At 56.4% G+C, this 24,075-nt stretch overlaps 2 protein-coding genes across 8 annotated transcripts; one reads left to right on the top strand and one right to left on the bottom strand.

Annotated features, from left to right (window-relative positions):
* Nucleotides 1-1,025: 1,025 nt before the first annotated feature.
* On the bottom strand, nt 1,026-15,822 carry SCAF1 (SR-related CTD associated factor 1). Of its 7 annotated transcripts, XM_033127366.1 has the most exons (13): nt 14,377-14,806; nt 14,006-14,128; nt 13,263-13,441; nt 12,055-12,168; nt 11,750-11,807; nt 10,943-11,037; nt 10,567-10,667; nt 10,363-10,478; nt 4,916-7,735; nt 4,144-4,226; nt 3,711-3,929; nt 1,732-1,860; nt 1,026-1,456 (listed from the first exon to the last, which is right to left on the bottom strand). In XM_033127366.1, exons 4-13 carry the CDS (start codon nt 12,160-12,162, stop codon nt 1,265-1,267), a joined length of 3,921 nt encoding a protein of 1,306 aa, XP_032983257.1. In that variant the 5' UTR covers nt 12,163-12,168; nt 13,263-13,441; nt 14,006-14,128; nt 14,377-14,806; the 3' UTR covers nt 1,026-1,264. The 7 variants fall into 7 exon arrangements, with proteins under 7 accessions (XP_032983257.1, XP_032983255.1, XP_032983259.1 ...); XM_033127364.1 differs by lacking the exon at nt 13,263-13,441; XM_033127368.1 differs by lacking the exons at nt 13,263-13,441; nt 14,006-14,128; nt 14,377-14,806 and adding an exon at nt 14,969-15,822.
* Nucleotides 15,823-16,471: 649 nt separating this feature from the next.
* RRAS (RAS related) lies at nt 16,472-20,428 on the top strand. Its single transcript, XM_033127369.1, has 6 exons — nt 16,472-16,669; nt 18,670-18,757; nt 18,845-18,947; nt 19,028-19,136; nt 19,890-20,008; nt 20,082-20,428. Exons 1-6 carry the CDS (start codon nt 16,517-16,519, stop codon nt 20,164-20,166), a joined length of 657 nt encoding a protein of 218 aa, XP_032983260.1. The 5' UTR covers nt 16,472-16,516; the 3' UTR covers nt 20,167-20,428.
* The last annotated feature ends 3,647 nt before the right edge of the window (nt 20,429-24,075 follow it).

Genomic DNA, 24,075 nt, shown 5'->3' with positions numbered 1-24,075 from the left:
GCATTATTCTTTCTTCAGGCCTCAGTTTACCCACCTGTGTAAGCCACCCACAACCCAGGTGCTGATTGTATAAGGGCCAGGCACTGTGTACGGGGCAGCTGACATTCATTACCTCCTTACCTCTTCCCAGGGACCTGGAGAGGAGGTGACAGTCACCTCCATTTTACAGACGAAGACACTGAGGCTTGGAGAGGAGCAAAAGTCACAAAGTAGGAAACACAAGCTGGGTAGAATCCAGGTGATTTCAGAGCTGCTGGTCTCTGAGAATCCCCGTCTTGCCTATGGCCAAGGTCCAGGAAGCAGAGAGCTCCTTGCCTGGACTGTCCTGTCTGTTGGAGGCCTTGGGTCCCCTCCCAATTCTTGCTGAGTGACTTCAGCCAAGTCCTTTCCAGGCTGCGGGCCCCCCACTACATGGGGCTGGGACGGGCAGTTGTCAAGGAGCTCCATGCCCCACCACTGGAGCCTGCACGCCCCAACAACCTGGCACTACCAGGCCTGGGTAATGGGATGGACCGAGGCCAGTACCGCCCCGACTCACCATTTGGTCCTCACTGTGTCTCCGTTTCCCTTTCCATCTCAGGAGAACAGATTCGGTCATCCCAGCCTCATAGGACCAGTAAAAACACAATCTAACTCAATGGGGAACAAAGATCCTGTTTCTGGGGCACCTCTAAGGCAGACAAGTAGCACCCAGGTGCCCTGGGCTTGGAAGAAATTGACCAGGTGGGCCTGGGACCCCCACATCCCATCACCACCACTTTTCTGTCAACAGCAACAGCTTACTATATACCAGATAGAGTTCTAAGTGCTTTATCTGCCTGGGTCTTACTTAATCCTCATGACACCCACTTTATAGATAAGGAAACTGAGGCCCAGAGAGGCGAATGCAACTGCCCCAAGCTATACAGTCTGGTCTCCTAGCCAACCACCCTCAGACTTGGGCTAAGCCTCCTATGTGTCCCACGCCCACACTTTCCCAAATTGGTCTCTGAAAAAGAGGGCTAAAATCATGGGGCTTAGGGAGGAACATTTCATGAAATCTTTAATGAAACTGGGGGAAGGGTATGAACGGGGGGTGGGGGGGGTGACGGGGAAAGGCTTGTGGACATGGGGAATGGGCACAGGAATGGGCAGGGGGCTCTCCTCTTCCCCACAGCAACCCTCCCCCAATCATCCCACTGACAGGGGAGGGAAGTGGGGAGGCGGAGCCATAAATACGTCCAGAATTTCAAAGAGGCAGAGGAGGGAAGGGGGGCTGGGGGTCTCAGAGAGGGGGCAGGGGCAATCCTGGACCGCCCTTATCCGGGGGTCCTGGCTCCTTGGGAGGCCGTGGAGGCCCTGGGGGGTCTCCTGGCTTGCGGCCGTGCTTGCGGAAGTAGCGGTAGCGTTGGACGTAGGCGCGCACCAGGTTGCTCACCTTCACCGGGTTGATCTCCCCACTTTTGCTGTGGCAGATCTGGGGAACGGGGGCAGCTGCGTTCACTGCCTGCCCCCCAGGACACATCCCCCTAGACTGCTGAGCACAGCTTGGGACTGGGGTGGGAGTCGCTCCCCCAGTGTCCGGGCCAACACCCCTATTATCCCAATTCCACCAAACAGGCCCCAGTGTGGGCCTGAGGAAATCATCACACTCACCTTCCAGACTGACCCTCCCCACCTGTGTCCACATGTCTGCACACACCCGCCGCCCTTACCTCTTCCGCCCACCTGTCTGTCCCCGTCTGGGCCCACCTTGTGGACAGCCTTCCTCAGGATGTCCTTGTACTCTTCCTTGGTGATGTCCTTTTTCTGATAGTACGGCTTGATGGCCAGCTTCACCTCCTCCACCGCCCTTTCCTGCGTGTGCAGCTTCTTCAGATACTGGCGGGGGTGGGACAAAGGGACAACAAAGGCCAGATGAGTTCCTACAGAATCCCCCGCCTCCAGTCACCTGCCTGCCGGCGGGCTCAGCCTCCTTGACCACCCAGTTACTCCTGGAGGTGCAAGTCGGGCTTAGGGTCTGCCCCGTGCTCCTCTTGCTGAGGTCACTCCAGACCACAGGCCAGGCCGGGGCCTCGGAATGTCACCGAGCATGTCCTCCAGGCTGGACTCTGGCCATCCCAGGTGGCCATGACCATGACACGTGTCCCCTGCCCTTACAAAGTTCAATCTGGTGGGGCGAGACATTAGCCAAACAGGACTGTTTTAATCAGATTCTCCAGGGCTTATTCTGATTACAGCAGAACATATGGCAAGGCTTTTCAGAGGGGGATTTACAACACTGTCCTGGCTCCTGAGTGGACAGAGGGGTTGAGGGGAACTGGAGCCGGGACTGGTTAGGAGCACAGTGGAGGGGGCAGGAGGTGAGTCCTGGGGCGGCTGGCGATTCAGAGTTCAGGTTGCGGAGCTGGCTCGTTTGTGCTGGAATCCTGCCTGGTTCTACCTCTCTGCAGCCTGGACGAGGGACCAAACCCCTTTGTGACTCACTTGTAAAATGAGGACAGTACTGGTGGGGAGGACTGAGGCAACAAACATGGAGGCCGTAGCAAAGAGCCAATCGAGGGGAACAGCGGTTATTCAAAAAGTGATGGCCATCGGGACAGGACAGGGAGCAGCTGAGAGATCCCCAAGCCCACTGGGCTGGAAGAGCTGCACCTGCTTCAACCTCAAGTGAAGTGCAAAAGCTGATGGGCAGACATCTAGCCGGAGGGCACATTCAGACCAGAGCCAGGCCCTCTGTCATGTCCCGACCCCAAGCACAAGGGACAGTCACCCTAAGAACCAACCCTGGGGAGGTTACCCTCCCGAGGGCCAAGGGAACATGGGAACAGTGACCTGAGGCCTGACAAGGGCCGGACACTCCAGACACTGATGAGATGACGAGAATGTGAACTGTCAGCTGAGCTCTGGGCTGCTGGGGCAGCGCCACTGCTAGGACAGCCACCGGCCACCCTGGAGTCCTCAGGCCTCCCTCAGGAAGTGGATGTCCCCTACAGCCATCTCAGATACAGCAAGGGAGGAAAACAGAGAAGGGACCAGGGCAGCCTCACTGGCTGAGGAAGCACCCGCTGCTGCTCACGTGGTCTGTACTGTCCTTGTCCTACAGCCCACAGCACGTGCCATGAACCACTGACCATCCAAGCTGTGCCTCTGTCACCATTTCTCGTAAGGGGCTTTCTATGAGGTTTATTCTGCGTTCTTTCTGGTACCGTACAGTGTGCAAGGGGTGGGCAACGCCATCAGATGGCGATGGGATGTTGGACCATAACAAAAAGCGTCTGGACCTGACCAAAAGGAAAACAGCCCAAGAGCAGCCAGATGTAATGGAATAAAAACCTGTTTGTATTTGCCCAGCACTCATTCTTTGTCCCTCCTTCTAGGAAATGCTTGATGTTTGTTTGTAAGCCACCCAAAAACAGAGGGAGGAAGGGAGGGAGGGAGGAAGATGGGTAACCAAGGATAGACTGTAGTGGACGTGTGATGTGGTCATTTTCTACCTTTATCTGTAACTCCCTATGTATATATGTATATACACGTCTAATTTTTAAAAAGTCTGCCCAGCACCCATTTCCTGTTCATCCACTAGTTCCTTACAATTTAACAACTTCAGTTTTTTAAAAAAAATCTTAAGACCCCGTCTGCTGGCATCAGTCTCTGCCATTCTCTTTGGGCCCCTGCATCCTGTTCTCTGCAAAACTGACCATCAACCACCCCTCCCAAGCCCAGCTCACCTTGTCTGTGTCCCCACGTCCCTCAGAGCTGCTGCTGCCCTCTCTCTTGTCAGAGGCTGCAGCCAGCCCAGTGGGGGTGGGAGGGGTAGAGCCGCAGCCGCCCAGGGGAAGGCTGCCAGGGAGCAGGTAGCTGGAGGGGCCAGGGGGCAGACCCAGAGAGGTGGGCACAGGAGCTGGTGTCACCCCTAGACTGGAGGGTGGCTTTCTGTGGCTGAGGATCTGTGGAAGAGGTTGGAGAATGAACAGAGGTGGAGGGGAAGAGGGAACATGTACCCCTATTAGTCCCGCCCTGACTTCCCAATAGTCCTAGGGGCAACAAGCTCCTCTTCTGGCCAATACCTTGCCCCAAGGCCTGCTGGGAGTTGTAGTTCCTCCTACCCGAGGCGGGAGACAAGAGAAGGGGCTGCAGGGACTCTTCCCCAGGGGACCCCACCTGGTTGGTGGCCTGTATCAGCTCCTGGGCCTTTGCTCGGCTCGCCAGGTTGGCTTCTTCCATCTTGAAGAGAAGTGCAGTCACTACAGGAGGCAGAGAGTTGATGACAGGGAGATAGGGGTTGACATGAGAGGAGATGGTGAACCTTACCTCGCCACCTGCCGCCATCTCCCACCCTGGGCTCTGAACAAGCCTTAAGGCCTAAGGCTCAGAACTAAGAAAAGGGGGCCTCGGCCACTGGAAGACCCACCCCACACCGCATGTTCTTGGGACTCAAGGTGTATGCGTGTCAGGGGAGGGACGTGGCCAGAGTCACTCAGTGACAAGGTGTGGCAGAAGTGAGATTCTGTCTCCTGAGCCCCTTGTAGCCAGTCCTAGGCTCTCTCCTCTCCGTGGTCTGGCAGAGATTCCTGCCATTCCCCCCAGGGACACTGCTCCCTGCTTCCCCCACTCTTTCTGGTCCCTCCAGCAAGTCTATCCCAGTTCACGCCTGGGAGGATCCCCAGGACACATCCCATTCCTGCAGCCTATGCTGAGCTGGCCGCCGCCCCTGCTCCTGTCTGCCCTGGGCTCTGCCATCGCATCCTGAGACCTACAGGCCTCCTGTGCAGACCCCGACCGGCCCTCACCAACCTGTGGCCTGCCCGGTCTGGGTCACTACGTACCCACCCTTTCCAAGGCATCCCCAAGGTCTCCAAGTCTGTCTCCCTATGACCTCATCGTCCCTGATCCTGTCCATCCCGGCCTGCCCGGCACCCCCAGGGACACTTACAGGCCAGGACACCACTGGTGGTGCAGTCCACACCAGCAGGCAGGTTCCAGGGCATGGGTGGGGGCAGTGTGGGCAGCTGGGAGACACGGGGAGCTGGCCCGTCCTCCGCCCCCGAGTCACCGGCTGTGGACCCTGCGCTAGGGGCAGTGCTTGGGGCGGCTGCGGCCGTGCTTGTGGCTGTGGTGGTAGCAGGCTGCTGTTCCTCCTCCTCCTCCTCCTCCTCCTCCTCCTCCTCTTCCTCTTCCTCCTCCTCCTCTGCCCCACCTCGGACCCCAGTCTCCTCGGTGGCCTCTTCGGGCAGAAAGGAGACCTCAGGTGTCTTACAGCTGCTATCCACAGTCTGCGAGTCCGGTGTGAGCGCAGGGGGCGGAGGGGCTGCCTTGGGGGGTGGGGTGCTGGGGGCCTTGGCTGCCCGCTCCTCCCCAGACCAGGATGTCTCCTCAGCCCCCTTGGCTCCTGCCGCCTGGCTGCAGCTGTCGGCCTTGGACTTCTTCAGTGTCACAGGGCCACCAGTGCCACCGCTGCTGCCCCCACTGCGGATTTTTTTCCTGGTCTTGGATGGCTTGGTCTTTCCCTTGGTCCCCTTGGCTTTCTTGGCCCCAGCCTTGGCCTTAACCTTGGTCTTTTTAGGCTTGGTGCTGCCCGGAGCTGCTTTGGCCACCTCAGCAGGGGCCCGCTCGTCAGGCTTGAGGAAAGGGGAGCGGCTCTCACGGTCACGGCTGAACTTGACTCCAATTGAGCCCAGGCCGGCCGACGCCGCTTCCTTGGCCGGAGTGGTGCTGCTTACGCCCTCCCGGATCAGCACCGCCACCTTGGACTGCAGCTTCACTTTCCGGGAGGAAGAGGACGAAGATGAGGATGAGGAGCCTGAGCCGCTGCTGACTGGGGGCTTGGGCGGGGGCCCTGAGGACGGTGCTGACTCCTTGGGGGGCCGGGCCTTCTTGGATGACCTGTCCCTGTCCCTATCTCTGTCCCTGTCCCGGTCCCCCACATCCAGCGCCTTCCGACGGGATCCCTTCTCCCTGGAAGAGGAGGAGGAGGCAGCCCCAGCCCGGTGCCGGTCCTTCTCACTGCTCTTGCCACCTCGCTCCTCGGTGCTCAGTCCCTCTGAGTCATACAGGACCTCGCGCTTGGGCGAGGAGGCCGGGGCCGGTGAAGGGCCTCTGGGGTCGGTTTTGTCTGGCCGGCCCACAGTGATGGTCCGCTTGATGGCAAAGAGATCGTGGTCCGTGAGGTCCTGGATGGAGGGTGGCACGGCCCCCCGGCGGCGGCTGTCACGCTCCCCGCCCAATGAAGTCGAGCCAGTGGGTGGCTGAGCTGGAGCCAGGGCCTTGTCACTGTCCCCTGACCGCTTCTCACCCCTGGACCGGGAGCGCTTCTTCTTCTTCTTGCTGCTGCCACCTTCCCGGTGCTTGCCACGGTGCCGCTCACGCCTTGAAGACGACGACGAGGAGGTGGCTGGGGGCGGGGAGGCTGAGCGCCGCCGCCGCCGCCTCCGCTTCTCCCTGGACCGTGATCTGCGGCTGCCCCCACGGCGGCGGTCAGGGCTGCGAGAGCGGCGGCGGGCAGAGCGAGATCTCGAGCGACGGCGGGCGGACGACGAGGCATGGGAGCCGGGCTTGTGGTCCCGGGAGCGGTGCTTCTTGGAGTCCCAGGGAGAGGCCGGAGTCAGCGGGGCAGGGGGCACACCGGCCGAGGATGAGGCGGCCTCCTTGGCCTCTCCGCCGCTGCGCTTGCGCTCCCGCCGTGACTTCTTGCGGGTGGGAGGGCCAGTGGGGGCGGCGGCAGCGGGGGAGGGTGAGCGCTGGCGGTAGCGCTCTCGTCGCTGGGTCAGGATCTTGCGGCGGAGGTCCAGGCCGCCCCAGCGTGCGTCCGTGGTAGGGGGCACAGGGGCTGGCTCCCCCAGGTCCACCTGCAGGGCGCCCTCGCCATCAGACTCAGCGTGCAGAGACAAGAAGTCGTCCCCCTCAGGGGCCCGGGGAGCTGGCGGTGGGGGCGGGGGCTGGGCCACAGGGGTGGCTGGGGCTGCAGGAGGAGGGCGGGCAGCACGGCTGCTGGCCCGGAAGAGTGAGAGTGCCATCCTGGGCTCCTCCTCCGGCTGGACGATCTCACCCTCCTCAATCTCCGAGTCCCCAGGTGGAAGCAGGGGAGGCGGAAGGGCAGCTCCACTGGCTGTCACCACCTCCACAGAGACCTTGCCTTCCCGACAGGCCTCCGCCTCCGTCCCCACCACAAAGACACGCCTGCGAGTGGCTCCGTCGGCCCTCGTAGAGTCTGCCTGCGGTGGTGTTCCAGGGGCTGCACTTGACTGTGGGGGCTGGGGGTCCGGGCGGGGACTCTCGTCACCTGGGAAGTCCTGACTCAGGCTGTTGTCATCGTAGATGCCTGCCAGGGTCTCAGAGATGCGGTTGATGCTCTGGGACAGGCCTTCCTCCTCCTCTTCCTCCTCTTCCTCCTCCTCTTCTTCCTCTTCTTCCTCCTCCTCTTCCGCCTCTGGTGAGGGGGTCCCCGCAGATGAGCTGGGGTTGGAGCCAGTGGGCTCAAAGGGGTCGTATTTCTGCTCCGGAGCGGGTGGTGGGGAATAGGCCTCGTCGGTGGGGTGGAAGGGGTCATAGATGTCGAACCGGGGGGCAGGTGGGGCTGGGGGGGCAGGGGGTGGTGGTGGGGGCGGAGGGGAAGGGGAGGATGATGAGGGGGAAGGGGAAGGCGAAGAGGAGGCAGAAGAGGGGGCAGGAGGTGGGGCGGGGCCCCCGTCTCCAGTGCCCAAGGTTAGGAGGTGGCGAGCACAGGAGGGTCGAGAAGAGTGAGACTGGGGACAAACTGCAAAGGAACAGGAGAGACAGAGAGCCGTGGTCAGGTGCACATCCCTCCTCCCTGTGCCCCAGCAGAGGGGGCCGCAGGCAGACCAGCACCCATCCACGCCCCCGCACCCCACTCAGCACTCGCTGTACCAGCAGGCACTGCCCCCAGTGCTTTACATGTGTCAACTCGTAGGATGTTCGGAACAACTCCACACCATACGTTCTGTGACCCGGGGGTCCCAGGAGGAAACTGAGGCACAGAGAGCTGTGGTATCTTCCCCAAGGGCACACAGACAGCAGGGAGGAGTTGGGGAGCAAACTCGGTCAGTGTGGCCCATGAGCCTGCACTCCCATATCCTGAGACAGATACTGCCCCGCAGCCCACGACCGCCCTGACTGCCAACGGCAGGAATGTTACCACGGAGGGTGCAGGCCAGGGCAGGAGAGCCAGGGTTCACACCTCTGACCACCTGTATAGCCAAGCTCGCACCTGCTGCACCCACTGCCTCTTGCGGGAATTGATCTCATTTTATAGCGAGAATAACGGGAAGCTGAGAAGGTGAAGTTCCCTCTCCAGAGCCAGGAATGGGCGCACTGACAGCCCGAGTCCCCATCCCCCACTCTTTCCTGTGCAACGAGCCCCACCCACAGGACTACATCTGCTCAGGTCCCGGAGACAACACTGACTAGTGACAGGGATGACCCGTGCTCATTCCTTCTATGGGCCAGGCATCGTATTTTCCTAGGTCACCTCACCCGCACTCCTGAGACCCTGCTTTCTAAGTACTCAGTGCCACCAAGTCCCACAAGAGGCTGAACCTCTGGGGGGTGGCCAGGCTAGGACTCAGACACACATGATGGAGTCCAGAGGCCCCTCTGTCAACCACACATAACTGCAAGGACCTGCCAAGGCAAGGACGCCAGCATGGTCATACGGATAGTGCCAGCTCTGAACCCACTTCCCAATTTGGATCCCAGCTTCCAACCCTCCCTCGTGACCCAACTGTGGGCAAGTCACTCAATCTCTATCTGCCTCAGTTTCCTCACCTATAAAATGGGGTTCGTGCATTCATTCAACACATTTTTATCAATCATCTATCTGTGCCAGGTGCTGTTTGGGGTACTAGGAATAGAATGAGCAAAACAGACAAAAATCCCTGCCTTCAAGGAGCTCACATTCGAGTGGGGAGAGAAATATCAACGTGCCAAGCGTAGCGTCCGCCAGCTGCTGAGGGCTCTGGAGGAAAATAAAGCAGGGGATGATGATGATGGGAGCATTCAGACCACACAGGGATCAGAGGACCAGATGAGCGGCTGCACAGGAAGAACCAGACTGCACCTGGCACCGCGAGAACTTGGTGAGTGTGAGCGCCTGCAACCCTGGACGTTATCACCACCACCTGAAACAGTCTACGGACTAGAGAAGTCTGGAAAGGCAAGCCACCCGCTTCTTTATATAATTTTCATATGGGGGAGGATTATGAGTGAATTTTCTTTTCTTTTCTCTAAGTTATTCACATTTTCCGTATGAAGATCGATAAAAGACTTGGAATAAGGACAGAAAACATAACCCCTGAAGACAACCATTATGTTCTAGATACACCTATGTCACTTAAGGCCCAAGACCCAAGTCCGGCTCACCATCTGCTTTTCTGAATAAAGTTTTCTTGGAATGCTGTCCTGCCCATTTGTTTCCTTAGCCTCTATGGCTCCTGATTTTACTAGAAATGAAAATACTTTTATGGGCCCTAGGCACCATGTCCCCTGAGCCTAATGGACGAGTCAACCTGTAACTATAAACAAAGGATGAGGAAAACATGAACTGGCTCAGAGTGTGCCAGCCATGGTCTGCATGGGGCAGTGGCTCGTAGCGGACCTTCTGCTAGACCTGCACCTTCCTCTGCTCGCCACCCCTCCCCAAACACGTATGTACACGCAAAAGGGAAGTTTGAACCCAGGGTTCTCATTGAGGTCCCGGGGACCAGCAGAAGCAGCATCACCAAGGAACTGGTTAGAAATGCAAATTCCCAGGCCCCACCCCAGACCTGCTGAATCCGAAACCCTGAGGGTGGGCCTGGAAACCTGTGTATTAAAAGGTCCTCCTGCTGCTTCTGGTGCCCGCTTAAGTTTGAGAAGCTCTGCTCTGCACATGGGCTCACCACTGTGAGGGGTTGGGGGCCAAACTTTCGCTTGGGCAGCTGCACATCATAGAAGTGAACAACTCTGGCTTTACTCTCAGAAGCACCCAGCTTGGCGCTCAGGGCTCAGGACCACCACTAAGCAACCGGCTGTGTCACCTCAAGCAAGCCATTTCCCTCCTCAGGGTTTTCTCCTCTGGAAGACGAAGATGCTAAGTGCTCCCGCCTGGAGACACAAGTCCCCATGCAGCGACACTGATAGGTAGAGCCCTGGCCACCAAGTCCCTCCTGTTTGCTAACTGCTCCCACATGGTAGCCATCACACGTTTTTACTTTTCGTAATATATATGTATGTGTGGCCTTTACTGCAGTGTAAATAGGGAAAAAAACACAAAAATAAAAAGAGTTTGTCTAAATGGCACGATTATCACTATTACATCTAATGACAGCTGTCTCGCACACAAAGCCAAGGCCGCCGCCTGCCCAGCTCTGCCCTCGTCCCACATACCTGTTTTGCCCGTCCTCCAGGCCCTGAGACGGGGCAGCAGGCTGGGCACCGGCAGAGGGATCGGATCCCTGTCCCCGATTCGGACCTCAGCCACCAGCTCCAGCATGTCCTCGCTTCTGCAAGACAGAAGGGGTGAGTGAGCCTCAGGGGTGCTCCCAGCTCCCAAACCAGGGGCTCTCCCAGTCCAGCTACCCAGCAACTCACTCGCCAGGCCGCAGGTCCAGGTGGCTGGGAACCCAGGTGTCTGGAGGATCCAGGACGCTCACCAACCCTGCCAGGAAGCTGTCCGCAGCCATGTCCAGCACCTGGAATAGGGAGGAGGAGCTCCACCCTGTCCCTCATCATGTGAGGACCCACAAATCCCATTTCCCCAACCCCTAACCTCCTAAGAAAATGCAGGGATCCAACCAATTCCCTCGGCCTGACTGCCTCCAGGACCCAGAGCCCGGCCCCCAAGCCCTCCAACACTGCTCCTGATCAGCACCCCAGACTCAGGCGTCTATGAGTGCCCAGCCCCATTTCCCCATCTCCGGGATCCACGCCTCAATGCCCTTCCTCCCCTGGCTCCCTCCTTACTCACAGTAGCTGTGTCAGTTCCTCCTGATTCCTGGGAACGGGACTCTGACCGTGGGCTCTGGCAGCGCCTCCATCGAAGGCCATGACACCGAGAGCCATCTAGAGAGAGATTTGCATGGGGGACTGAGGACAGGGACCTAGGTGGAGAAACCCTGTGGGGCAGAGAAAAAAGGAGCCTGCCCTAGCTCTTGATGAGGGAACCACGCTCCTGCCTGCTCTGCCAGCCTCCATCCACTCCTAAGTCGGGTCCCAGACGGACTTCCTCGATGCCCTTCTGAGGCTCCAGCTCCCTCACCCCTCTGTCCTCCTAGCTGCCCTCAGGATGAAGTCCTGACAAGTCAGCTCGACATTCGAGCCAGGCTGTGAGCCGGTCCCCACAAACCTCTCCTGTGTCCCCTCACGCCTGCTGCCCGCCAGCCCCTAAGAACCTCAGTTCAGTCCTGTAGTGCACCCCTGTGCTCGTCTCTGCCTATCAGGCCTTCTTTTTTACCAGACAACTCTAACACGTCCTTAAGAGATGCAGTTCACCTGTCGCCCCTTCTAGGAAGCCTTCCTGGATTCTGGCCACTAACCTAGCTGGGCCTCCTGCCGTCTCACGGTACCACAGGCTACCTCTGTGCCGTGATCGTGTCTCTCTCCACCAGACTGTAAGCCCCTCCAAGGCAGCCACGGGGGGTTTGACCCATTTTTGGCTCCCATGCCAGCACAAGAGTGGCACCCAGGAGGCCTCAGAAAAATGTATATGAATGAAATTGGGATAAAGAATGCAGAGATGGGTCAGGGAGCTAAGAGGAACCAGAACCCATCATACCTTTATCATTCGGCAGATCCCCCTGCAGGGAACTTCCCACAGCCTGCTGAATGGCCCGCTAGAGAAAAGATGGGGGTGAAGGGGGTGGAAAGAAAGGGTGGCAGTCAGGGGACTCGTGCAAATGGTCACAAGCTCTACTCCTGGGAGACAGGCATTCCAGACACCCTACAGCCAAACTCAAACCCTTCAGAGGAGCCAAGAGTGCAGGCTCCCAGCCCCGCCTCCCCCGAAGGCCCAGGAGTCGGGCCCTGGAATCCAGACTCCCAGCCCCTCCTCCCTTGGCCCCAGATGTCTAGCAGCCTCACCAGGATAAAGGCAGTAGGAGAAAGCGTAGGGTCTCTGTCCGGGGGACCATCGCCCCGATCTTCACCCGACTCCTCTGTTTTCCCTCGAGACTCATCTTCTTCCTCCATGGTCACCTGGAAGTTGAGGGGGTGAGTTTGGAGTTCAGACAAACAGGGCTGTGGGGTGGGGTGTGGGGTGTGGAGGGGACAGAAGCAGAGGACGAACACAAAGACCTCAAAGGCCTCCACCATTGCCTCAATCAGCATCCTCTTCAGTGTCCCTCCTCTCCGCCACTCATCCCGGTCCTTGGGAGGGTACTGGGTCCAATGCAGATACCAGAGGGACTAGAGCGATTCTCTCCCCTGGTCTGGATTTCAGCTGCCTCCTCTGTTGGAAGGGAGGCCCTCCCAGCCTATTTCAACACCCCACCCCCCAGTTCCCACCGTTTCCCCCACAACCAAACTTAAGACCTCACTGGCCCACTTTCATGGGAGCCAACACAATGCCAAGATTTTTTTCTGTTGAGTTGTGATTTCAAATAGTGTGCTCCATAGTCTCATACACCTAGCTTTCCCAAACTGAGGTATGCGCCAGTGTGCTGGGTGTATCTCAAATATGACACAACTTCCTAAAGCATCAATCTTCCTCGATGGTGAGGAACGAGAAACAATTTATTTATATATACAATAGAAAGTGGACCCATGATAACGTGATTTACAAAACCAACATGCCACTTTTGAAATGAAAACACTAATTTCAGAAAGGTGTGCTGCTCACCAGAACCCCTGGGGACATCTGCCTATGTCCTGTCTGCCCATTGTGTGGAAGCATGGCTAAAGCCTTTACGATATCACAAAAATTCATAGATTATACTAAAGTTGAAAGGTCATCCTTCAGATTGGGGGTTGTCTTAATTGGGCTTCAAACAACAGGAATATTTCAGCTGTGGGATTGCCAGCGACCATCAAATCTGCTACTCTGAAACAATATCCAGTCTCAAAGTTTCTAGAAAGCTTCAAATCCCTAACCCCCAACTCAGTGTGCTTATCTGTATGTGGCAGAATTGGAGTATCTACCTCAGAGGAAGGCTGCGAGAAATTGAAAGGAGACACTTCTGCCACAGTGTTAGCATAACCCAGTACTCAATACAGAGTAATAATAATAATCGTTATTAGTCTTTAGGGCCCAGGTTTCCCCCCCCGTCTCCCCAACTTCCCCAGCTGTATACCTGCAAAGAAAAGTCCTCTGTCCTGGTCTCCCTTGGACCAGATGTTCAAGCTTTGCCAAAGTTCCTCCATGCAGCCTCCCAGCTCTCTAAGAGCCTGAGGTTCCTTCCCTAACTCGCATTGACACCCACCCTGATAAGGCCCTAAGGACAGTTCCAGCCCTGGAGCTGCTCACCAGCACCTGGGGGCAGGGTGGGGGTAGAAAGCGCAAATTACAGTGACTGTCACATAACAGAAGCTTAACCAAGGTCTGACTACAAACACACAGATCCCAAACCCTCAGCAGGTATGAAGATGCTCCCTTGCCCACGCAGACATGCCCCAGGCTCTGCAGATACACCCAAGGCTCCTTGGGTCTTTTCCATATGAGAAGGCCCTGCAGACATTGCTAGATCTCTCTAGATCAGTCATTCTCAAACTACAGAGTCTGACAGCAGTATATTGCTTCACAAATAGCTTGTTATAAAAAGTAAATCAGATGCTGAAAATTATTCATAATACATCGCAAGTAGTAAGTGGAAATATCAATTAATGGGACATGGGTATTAACTTAAATACATGTCGGTGGGTACTGGGCCTCAATGAAAAATGTATATTTTCTTGCTATAGATCAAGGTCAAAAGAGCTTAAAAAGCATTGTACTAGATGATTCTATAAACTTTCCCAGACTAATGTAAGCTAATTCGAACTCTTGCCATAACACCAGGGCAACACAAAATTTTAAAATATTTTTCATCTCAATTACCTTCTAAAGTGCAAATACACTTGAGCTCAGCAAATTTTCCAATACTCTCCTTTGTCTTATTCTCCATCTGATTATATGGCCCCAAACGGCATTCGAATTTGCTGCAGGCACACTCAAAGCCACCTAGATGATTTCAGGTCCTTTTAACTGCCCCAGCCCCCTGTCACCCAGATTAAACACCTCCCAGATGATGGAGACCTCTCAGCACATCTCAATATTTGCCTCCCTCCCTTGGTGAGCACATCCCACCTCTAAAAGACTTTCTAACCCAGGAAGTTCTTTCAGGCCCGCTAAACGGCCCCGGACCCAGGTAGCTGAGTGGCATCCTCACGTCAGCCCATGTAGACACTTCCCAGCCCCAACAAACATACCCCAGGCGCTATAGATGGCTCTGCAGAAACTCCTCAGCTCTTGCAAACCTCCTTCACCCCTGGGATATATCTCAAGATCTCAGGTTGGCCCCAGAACCCTATGAACAGACCCTAGCCTCCGGTCAACCCATAAAGACGATCAACAGTGCCTACAGAGATGACCCAAGCCGGCTATATGATGGAGGGCAGGCGCCAGCTTCGGTCCAGACCCTGTGGACGTTCCCAGTTCTCCCGGGGATGCTCCGTAGGTGGCCCCCGGCACCCAGAGACACGTCCCAGGGCCTTGAGAAGGCCCCCCGTTCGGCGCCAGGTTCCGCCGCCGCTGCCGGGCCAGAGGCCACCCCGCTAAGTCCTCCAGACCCTGTGGCGTGTTGGAGAGGACCCCAGGACTACTAGCGACCCGACTCCGCCCCGCCCACCCCAATAGGCCTGAGCCCCGCGGTCCGGACCACCGCCGCCATCTTACCCCGCCGCTCGGGCTGCGGCTCCGGCCCCGGCGCGGGGCGGGGCGGGCTGGGGCGGGGGGTTCGCTAGCGGAGGGAGGAGAGGGGCGGAGCTAAAACGCCGCCGAGCTTGCCGGGACTTCAAGTACCGAGCACGGTGCCGTGAAGGCTGGTGGGAAGGCTCCGGACTCAGTTTCCCAGAAGTCAACGGGCCACACGGGCAGGGGTGCGCCGGGAGGCGTAGTCCGCGCGTCGCCTCCGTCACGCGGGCGCAGCAAGGAGGTGAGAGGTGAAGTGGGCGTGGTTGCAGTAGCCCGCGATGAGGCCCCACAATTCCATGCGTACGCGCGGAAAGAGCTGCGGAACAGGACGTGACGTAAAGAGCACTCAGCCGGACAGATGCAAGGGAATTGTAGTTCCGCGGAGTAAGTAGTGGAAAAAAAAAGCTGTCCTGCCTGGGAATTGTCCCGCCCACATTGTGGGGATCCCAGAATCCCGATCCCCCCCAGTCCCCTCTAAATTTAGAACCAAGAAGCCCTGCCCCACAGCCTCCTTCATTTAGGTCCGAAAAGTCCAAATTCCGATTCCTCTCACTTGGCAGAGGAGTCCAGACTCCCATTTCCCTCCTCCTTCCTTATATCCAGGAGTTGGGCCCTCAGGCTTTTCCTCCCTCAGACCATTTCTGGTCTTAAGCTCGTACTTTACATGAACACAAGTGTTCGGGTTCCCCACACCAATTCCCTCGAGATCCAGAATTCTGGGTTCCCAGAGCCTCGAACCCCGGGACCCAAGAATCTGGACTTCCAGCTCCCTCCTTTACGAAACGGGTAGTCCTAATAGTAAGGACCCCCAGATCTCCTCCCCTCCGGGATACGGAACTCCAGGTCTCCAGACCAGTTCTCTCCTACGGAGTTTCCTTCTTCAAAGATCCAGAAATCCTGGCTCTAGGCCCTTCATGACCCAGGCGTCCCGGCTTGGGCGAGCTGGCTCATGGATTAGGAATGCAGTGATCTCACGGCCCCTCCCTGCCCCGTTACCCGGCTGTCCCCCTCCAGGGCCCCAACTCCCCTCCCAGTCTGTCTTCCGCTTGGCTGGGACTGCGGCAACCGGAAGCCTGGGTCCCTTAGCGGGCGGAGACTCCAACATCCAGCCCAAACGCCCGGGTCGGCAGTTTGGCTCAGATCCCAGGACGGAGGTGGAGCTTCCCCTCAGGACCTGCTCACTTCCTCGGAGCGCGCCTATATACGGCCGCGCGCGAGTCGGCGAGCCCCGCCTACTAGAACAAGGCCTTGGGGAAAGTGCCCTGAGAAGCTGCTTCACAGGATTCTTCATTTGCATATCCCCTCCCCGAATAATCTTCCCGACCTGTCTGCCGAAAGAATGAGCTCTTATTAGCATAGCCACGCCCCCAAACGGCCCGCCTGCCCAGAGCGCGTGGAGCAGCTCTGGGTAAGCACAGTTCTCTCATTAGCATATCCCCACCCCTTTCGGAATTCCCCTTAGTGGCGAACGTCGTTCCCCTGCCTTTATTAGCATAGCTCCTCCTTTTCCCTGGCCTTACCTCCTCAAGTGTTCCGAGACTTGTGCCCTTCTTGCCGGAGCTCATGATTATGCAGTAGCCTTATTAGCGTGGCCCGCCCCTAGGCCCCGCCCGGCTCCCCCCAGGCGGTAGCGGCGGCGGCGGCAGCGGTGGCGACATGAGCAGCGGGGCGGCGTCCGGGACGGGGCGGGGGCGGCCCCGGGGCGGGGGGCCGGGACCTGGGGACCCCCCACCCAGCGAGACACACAAGCTGGTGGTCGTGGGCGGCGGCGGCGTGGGCAAGAGTGCGCTGACCATCCAGTTCATCCAGGTAGTGGGCCCTCACCCGGGGGGTGTCCCCGGGACCCAGAACGTAGCCCTTGGGGGGGATCCCTGAGACCCCGATTTCCCCCTCCATCCATCACTGAGACCCTCCTATGAGGCCCTCTAATCTTAAAAATTCCCCTCAGATCGTGACCCTGAGCGCCCCAGGACCTCCACCCCCTACATGAGGGACCTTCCTCCTATACTCATCCTGAGACCCACCGTCCCTCCTGCCAGAACCCCCCTTCCCTGCTGACCTGACCCAGATCACCTCCTGGGAGCATCCTAAATCCATGTCACCACATTCTGACCTTAAACACTCTCGTGTGTCCGCCCGTAGGTGCCACTTTCCCTCACCCTGAGTCCCATCTCCCCCAAATCCTAGGCTCCAGCTTCCCTTCTGAGCCACCCAGAGCCTAACTTAGGAGAAAGCCTGTGCCCAAAGCCCTTGAGATGATTCCAGTCTGGATGCTTAGCTCCTTCAGAGACCTCCCTGAATCTAGAAATTATGCCCAGACTGTTCCTGAGGCCAATCTGGGACCACTCTAAAAGAGGCACCCTCAGACCCTAGGAGAGTTCAAATAGATCCTGCCAGTTGGCTCTTCCAGAGAACTGTAAGACCCCCAAGTCTTGTGGCTCCCCCATCCTACCAGACCCAGACCTCTACCCTCCCCCAAGGAAAACCAACCACTCCTCCATCTTGAGTTCTCCTCCATTCCAACTCTCTGAGCCCCTCTCAGAAACTCTGGTTAGCCCCCAAATCTCCATGGAAGAAGCCCCCAGATTCTTGATATCCCCAGAAAGATCCACTCCTTGGGAGTGTCTCTGACCCCATAAATGCCTGTCAGGGTCTCTAAGACTCTAGACACACCTGACCTTCTCCTGAGGTGCTCTGAATACACACCCCTAATTCCCCCAGGGCCTGGTCCCTACACCCTCCCTCCAGCACAAGCCTCAACAAGCACACCTCCAGAAGACTGGATGCAGCCCTCAGACCCCCAACTACCATATCTCCCCTTCTCCACTTAAAATCCACCCCTGCCCAGGAAACCTCCACCCCATTCCCAAGGGGAACACCCTCCCACCTCAGAGAAACCCTAGAAAGGTGTCTGCTCCTGAGACGCTACTGCAGAGGCCCTTGGGTCCCAGACCCATTAAGAGACCCCAGCCAGGCCTGCATGGCAGCCCTTGTCTGTGTAGAGAAAGGCCCCCCGTCCCTAGGCCCCTGTCCCTAGGGGCAGACCTGAAGCTGTCCAAAGGCCTGGCTGGAGGCGGGCGGGACGCAGGAAGGGAGGGGCCCAGCCTTAGGGCGGGGCAGTTTCTCCACAGTTGGATTGGAATTGGGACCTTCCCCTGGGAGGAGACACTAAAAGCCGCCCAAGGAGGGGGGGGGGGAAGGAGGAGGGGGAAAAAAGAGGGAAGAGAAAAGGGGGGAGGGAGAGAAGTAGACAGGCAGATAGTCTGGTTCCCAGTAACTGAGCGAATACTATGTCCAGGGAATGTGTTAAATGCGTAGATGTCAAATGGATTTTTCCCTGAATCTCACAAACACTGGATTAAGTGTAGTGCTATATTTACCCTCATTTTCCAAATGAGGAAACAGGTCCAAGAGAGGGGAAGCGATTTGTTCAATGCCACACATCCAGGACATAATAACGATTTGGGAGATATACTTTATACCAGAGAGGACCAGGAGAGCCTTAGGGACGCGGCTGGGGGGAGGGGGCGGGACAGAGAGCCAGAGAGAGAGATTCAGGTTCAGAGAGGATGGGCAGAGAAAGGTGGACCCCAGGGGCAGGGCTATGCCATTTCTGCTGGAGATATACTTTATACCAGAGAGGACCAGGAGAGCCTTAGGGACGCGGCTGGGGGGAGGGGGCGGGACAGAGAGCCAGAGAGAGAGATTCAGGTTCAGAGAGGATGGGCAGAGAAAGGTGGACCCCAGGGGCAGGGCTATGCCATTTCTGCTGGGGCACTACAGTAAGTGTCCTCTCCTCACCCTACCAGTCCTACTTCGTGTCTGACTACGACCCCACCATCGAAGACTCCTACACAAAGATCTGCACCGTGGATGGCATCCCCGCCCGGCTGGACAGTGAGGGTGGCAGGGAGTGGGTGGGGGAGGGTGGGGGTGTCTAGGGAGATCTCGGTCCCCACAGCAGCCCTCTCCCCCCCTCTGCAGTCCTGGACACTGCGGGTCAGGAGGAGTTCGGCGCCATGCGGGAGCAGTACATGCGCGCTGGGCACGGTTTCCTGCTAGTGTTTGCCATTAACGACCGGCAGAGGTGAGAGGAGCCGGGAGGTGGCAAAGCAGTGGGGACCGCGGCTGAGCTGCTGAACCTCACGCCTCTCGCTTCATCTGCAGTTTCAATGAGGTGAGCAAGCTCTTCACGCAGATCCTCCGAGTCAAGGACCGCGACGACTTCCCCATCGTGCTGGTCGGGAACAAGGCAGATCTCGAAACACAACGTCAGGTCTGGGACCGCCGGGGACCCCATCTCAGCCTGGGAGGCTGCTTCCTTCCAGTGCACCGCCTGCCTCTCTTCATATCAGCATCCTCCTCTGGCTCTTGCAGTCCTGCTCCCTTTATTGTCACACACCTCACTAGATGTGTTGCCACCAAGTCAGACCTTCTGGGTCAATTGGCCCTGACTGCCCCATCCCCGCCCCTTGTTCCCACCTGGACCCTTGCGCCATCCGCCTGTTTCTCCCTTCCAGTCAGTTTCCCACTGGGTACCCGCTGCCCCGGCCCCTTCCTCTGCTCCCAGCCCTCTATGGCTCCCCAGCACCGCTGGGAGAAAACCTCAGCTCTTCCACCGGGGGCTTGATGCCCACCGTGGTCTCATCCCTTCCTTTCTCTGCTTTCACCACCTCCCTATACATAGAGACTATGTGATTTCCACACAGAACGCATACTAAGCCTTTGGGGATTTCCAACCTTTGGGAACTCGGCTCCTGGCAGAGGCCAGGAATGGCCTGACTTCTCTGCCTGATGAACTCAGTTATCTAATGCTCAGGAGGGCAAACCTCTGTGCACCCTTCCCTTACTCCTTTCTTAGATGCTGCCCACCCCCCTCGGTGTCCCCCTCACCATCTCCCTGGAACATTCCCTCTCCACTTGAGCCCCCACAATATGTAATTCCCGATCAAGCACAGTTTTTCTGCATCCCACCCACACTGGGACTCCTCTGAATGCAAAGACCTGACTCTCCCCCGTCCCCCCACAGGTCTCCCGATCTGAAGCCTTCGCCTTCAGTGCCTCCCACCACGTGGCCTACTTCGAGGCCTCCGCCAAACTGCGGCTCAATGTAGACGAGGCCTTTGAACAGCTGGTGCGGGCTGTCCGGTGAGTGGAACCCCCTTCCTGTTGTCCTTGTGCCCAAGCCCTGGGGCCCAAACTCACCAGCATCTTCCCACAGGAAGTACCAGGAACAAGAGCTCCCACCCAGCCCGCCCAGTGCCCCCAGGAAGAAGAACGGGGGCTGCCCCTGCGTCCTCCTGTAGCCCAGGCATGAGAGGAAAAGCCAGCACAAGCTCTAGGGACCAGCTGCCCCCACCGAGCCTGTTTCCCCTTCTGGGTCTCCCAGGACACACTACACCCCCACCCATAATTCCTGGCCTCCTCTAGGCCACCACCACTGTGTGCCTTCTGCCAATGCCTCCTTTCCCCACCCAAGCCCCTGGGGTGGGGGTGAGGGGCTCCCGGACATCCGGGTCACTGCTGTATATAACCTCCCCCCCCCCGAAATAAACGTCACTGCCAGTATCATGAAGTGCTTTTTTTTGAAAAGGAAGAAGGCTGGTGGGAGGTAGGTAAACTCAAGGCACACACCCTAAAGCCCTGCCCCACCTAGAACCATGGAATCTAGAACCCTTTGCTTGGTGGGGGACAGGGGCCATAGAAAACAAGGTGAGCCAGACAACTGGACTCCCCACTTCCCCTTCAACTGGGTGATTCCACTCTTTTCTGTCTCCGTGGGCACTTGTTGGGATGAGGTTTAACATCTGGTTTCTTTTTTTCTGTGCACCATTCAATATGGTAGCCAGAAGCTGTGACTATCCAAGTAAAATAAAAAATTTGGTTCCTCAGTCACACTAGCCACATTTCAAGAGCTCAGTATTCACATGTGGCCAGTGGCTACCCTAATGGACAGGGCAAATATGCAACATTCCCACCATTGGAGAAAGATCGATTGGATAGTGGTATTCTAGAAGGTACTGATCTTGGAGACAGACAGCAACTGCTACACACCCTGCCACCCCCCGACCCTCCAACGTACATTGAGAAAGGCCTTTTGGCTGGAGGAGGGAGAAGGGACAGGTGGGCGGAATGGTATCCAAGCAGCCAGCTGGCAAGTTCTGAGTTCCACAAAGTTCCCAATTGGGCTGACATCAGGGTCTAAACCCTGAATCCAACTTGGGGCCAGTGTGCACACACCCCATCTGAGGGCTAAAGTGTGGAGCATCTTAAGGCCACTGCAATTAAGTTGCTAACACACTTCAGTCTGGGAGGCCTTGGTTCTCCCATATTCAACCCTGCACCCCCAATTATGTGCTTTGTTTGCTAACCTGGAAAGCTGGAGCCAGAACTGGAGACTACCACTCACCCAGCTCCTAAGTCCATTTGACAGGTGTCTTTGAACCCCAACATTTACTCCACATACAGGACCAGAAACCTCAACCCAAATGTCCCCAGGCTCTGGAACTTTGACCTCCACCTGATTGTCACCAATGATCCGCTACCCGCCCTCTCACATCTGGTAAATTTCCACATTATCTCTGGGCCCCAATTCCCCCAATCCCGAAATGCTCCCCTCACACCCACCCAGAACCCACTTCCTGGTCCTAGGATAGATTCTGGTCCTGCATGGGCCCTGGCAGCACCCTGTCTGGGTTCAAATTCAGCTCTGCCATCTCAGTATTCTCACCTGTAAAAGAGGGTTGACCACACAGCTTCCCAGAGGCCTTTGGGAGTCAATGTGGACAGAGGACGAGCCCAGCACCTGGGACATACTAAGTGCTGTCTCAGTGACCGAGGCCCCAGTGTTCTCCTGCCCCAGAACCATGAATGTCTCTCTGTATTCCAGATTAGAACAGTGATTAGCTGAATATCCTTTTCCGGGTTTCATTATCACAGAATCCTTGGCCTGTGTTCAACCTTCCGCTCTGGGAATAAGGGTGGCTCAGATGTATTGTGCCGCAAGTTCACTCCCCCAAAACCTCTGCTCACCAGGGGCCCACCCCTGTGGGATGAGGAGAGGACAGTGACGGGACGTTTTTATTAGTTTCCAGACAAGATCTGACACCTCCACCTAAGCCCCAGCCAGGGGTAGGCACTCTCCTCGCACAAGGTGTGAATCCTTTCTGCATTGCCTAAACAGGGCCAAGTTTGTGGCAGGGACACCCTGTTTCTTGAAGGACCAAGATGCACTTTGAGAAACTGAATAAAGCTACTGCTTGCCCCCAGAAAAAGGCACAAACCCACAGGACAACTGGCAGGCCATTTTTGGAAGGTTTGCAACCACCATTCCAAAGCTCATCACACTACAGTGACGAGGCTGGAACAGCCTAGTTGGCATCTCCCTAGGAACGTGTGTGTGCCCGAGTCTCTCTCTGGTTCCTGCCCTCCCCTGGGATCTGGCAGGCCTTCAGTGATTATATTTCTCAGGGTTTTGATGTCCATCTCTTTATCCATCTTTGTCGTCCTCTTTTTCCTTCTTGCAATCTCTTGGACCTCTGACAAACCTCTCGGAGTCTCCTGCTATGGGTAGCAGGAACTAAGTGCCAGGCACTGCTGAGTACTTAAGAACACGTTTCTTTCACCTTGACAAAAGCCCGTTTTACAGATGATAAGGCTGAGGATGGGGGCACTATTTTCCAACTCGCCTAGTTACTGCTGGAGCTGGGATTCAGTCTGGGCAGTTGAATTCCAAAGGCCAACCACAGGGTTATTTTAACCCACCATCCAACTTCTGACCACTCCATCCACTTTCTATCCCAGAGCTGACCTGGGACAACACTGATCCTGGAACCTGTGGCTCCAACTTGACATCCCAGTCCAGAACCGTAAATATGCCACATCCCCAACATGGTACAGGCCACAGTTCAAAGACACTCACAGTTCATTCACAATGTTCTTAACTGATTTAAGATGATTCTTGAATGTCCATGGTTCATCACTGCCTCTCCCAGTATGGTCTCCAATGTTACTATCTATCCTCCATTCCATAAAACTAGGGCTCTGGAATCAGTAACATGGGTGACGGTATAGATAACATCCAGGATTCTAGAATAATGGGAGTTCTAACTCAATTTCACCCAGAAGGGTATCTAGAATGGTGACGATCTACCCCTATATCTCACATTGGGTCTCTAAACACTGACCAGCCACCCTCAATGCTAATACCAGGGTTCTAGAATACCAATTGTCTTATCTTTGATGATACTGTCCAGATTCTGGACCCACCGTGGCTTACTCACCACTTTATAGGCTGGGTTCTAGAATACTGCCAGTTGACCTTCCAATTTTAAATTCTTGTTCTATTAACATTGCTCCTTGAACTTGACCGTTTCTAATCCTCCCAGGATTTTACTACAAAGTGGGTTCTGCTTTAGTAGATCTGAAAGAGAGCCAGAGAGACTCCATTTCTACGAGCTCTTGGGAGACCCCACGGGCGGTCCTGGATCACACTCTGAGCAGCAGTGAGGCTCAAGTACACGGAATGCATCCTCACCTCTGGGGGCTTGCGTCTAAACCGCCAATCCACTCATGACCTTGTAATTTCAGGGTGTAAGAACACAGAGACCCCCCTCAGGTCTACATTAGGGAGCTAAGAGAAAGCTGGTCAACCCCCGACACCTGTCACTGCCTACAATGGTTTCAAAATATATCCAAAAATTCCTACTTTTCCCTTCACGGAGCAGAGCTTAACTCCCTTCTCCCTGAGTGTGCGCGGGGCTTCATGACTCTCCTCTAATGAACAGGTGACAAAAGCAATGGTGTATGACATAAAAATCTCGTGGCTACCTCTTTGTCTCTCCCTTGGATCACTCACTATGGGGGAAGCCAGTTGCCATGTAGAGGACACTCAAGCTGCCCTATGGGTGACGTCCACATGGCAAGGAACTGAGGCCTCCCACCAAAAGCCACTTAAGTGAGCCACCTTAAACCTGGATCCTGCAACTCCAGTGAAACCCTTGAAGACTGCCACCGTGGCGGATGACCTGATTGCACTCTCATGAGAGACCCTAGGTCAGTACCACCCAGCTAACCTGCTCTCAAATTCCTGATCCTCAGAAACTGTACAATGATAAATATTTCTTGTTTTAAGTCACTAAATTTTGGTGTGGGCTCTTTGTTACATAGTGAGACATAACGGATACAATGACCCCAGCCCAACTACCTCCTAGGGC

Source organism: Rhinolophus ferrumequinum, chromosome 15, assembly GCF_004115265.2.
Source record: "Rhinolophus ferrumequinum isolate MPI-CBG mRhiFer1 chromosome 15, mRhiFer1_v1.p, whole genome shotgun sequence".
In the NCBI taxonomy this organism is placed as follows: domain Eukaryota; kingdom Metazoa; phylum Chordata; class Mammalia; order Chiroptera; family Rhinolophidae; genus Rhinolophus; species Rhinolophus ferrumequinum.
This window is presented reverse-complemented; position numbering and strand designations above follow the sequence as displayed.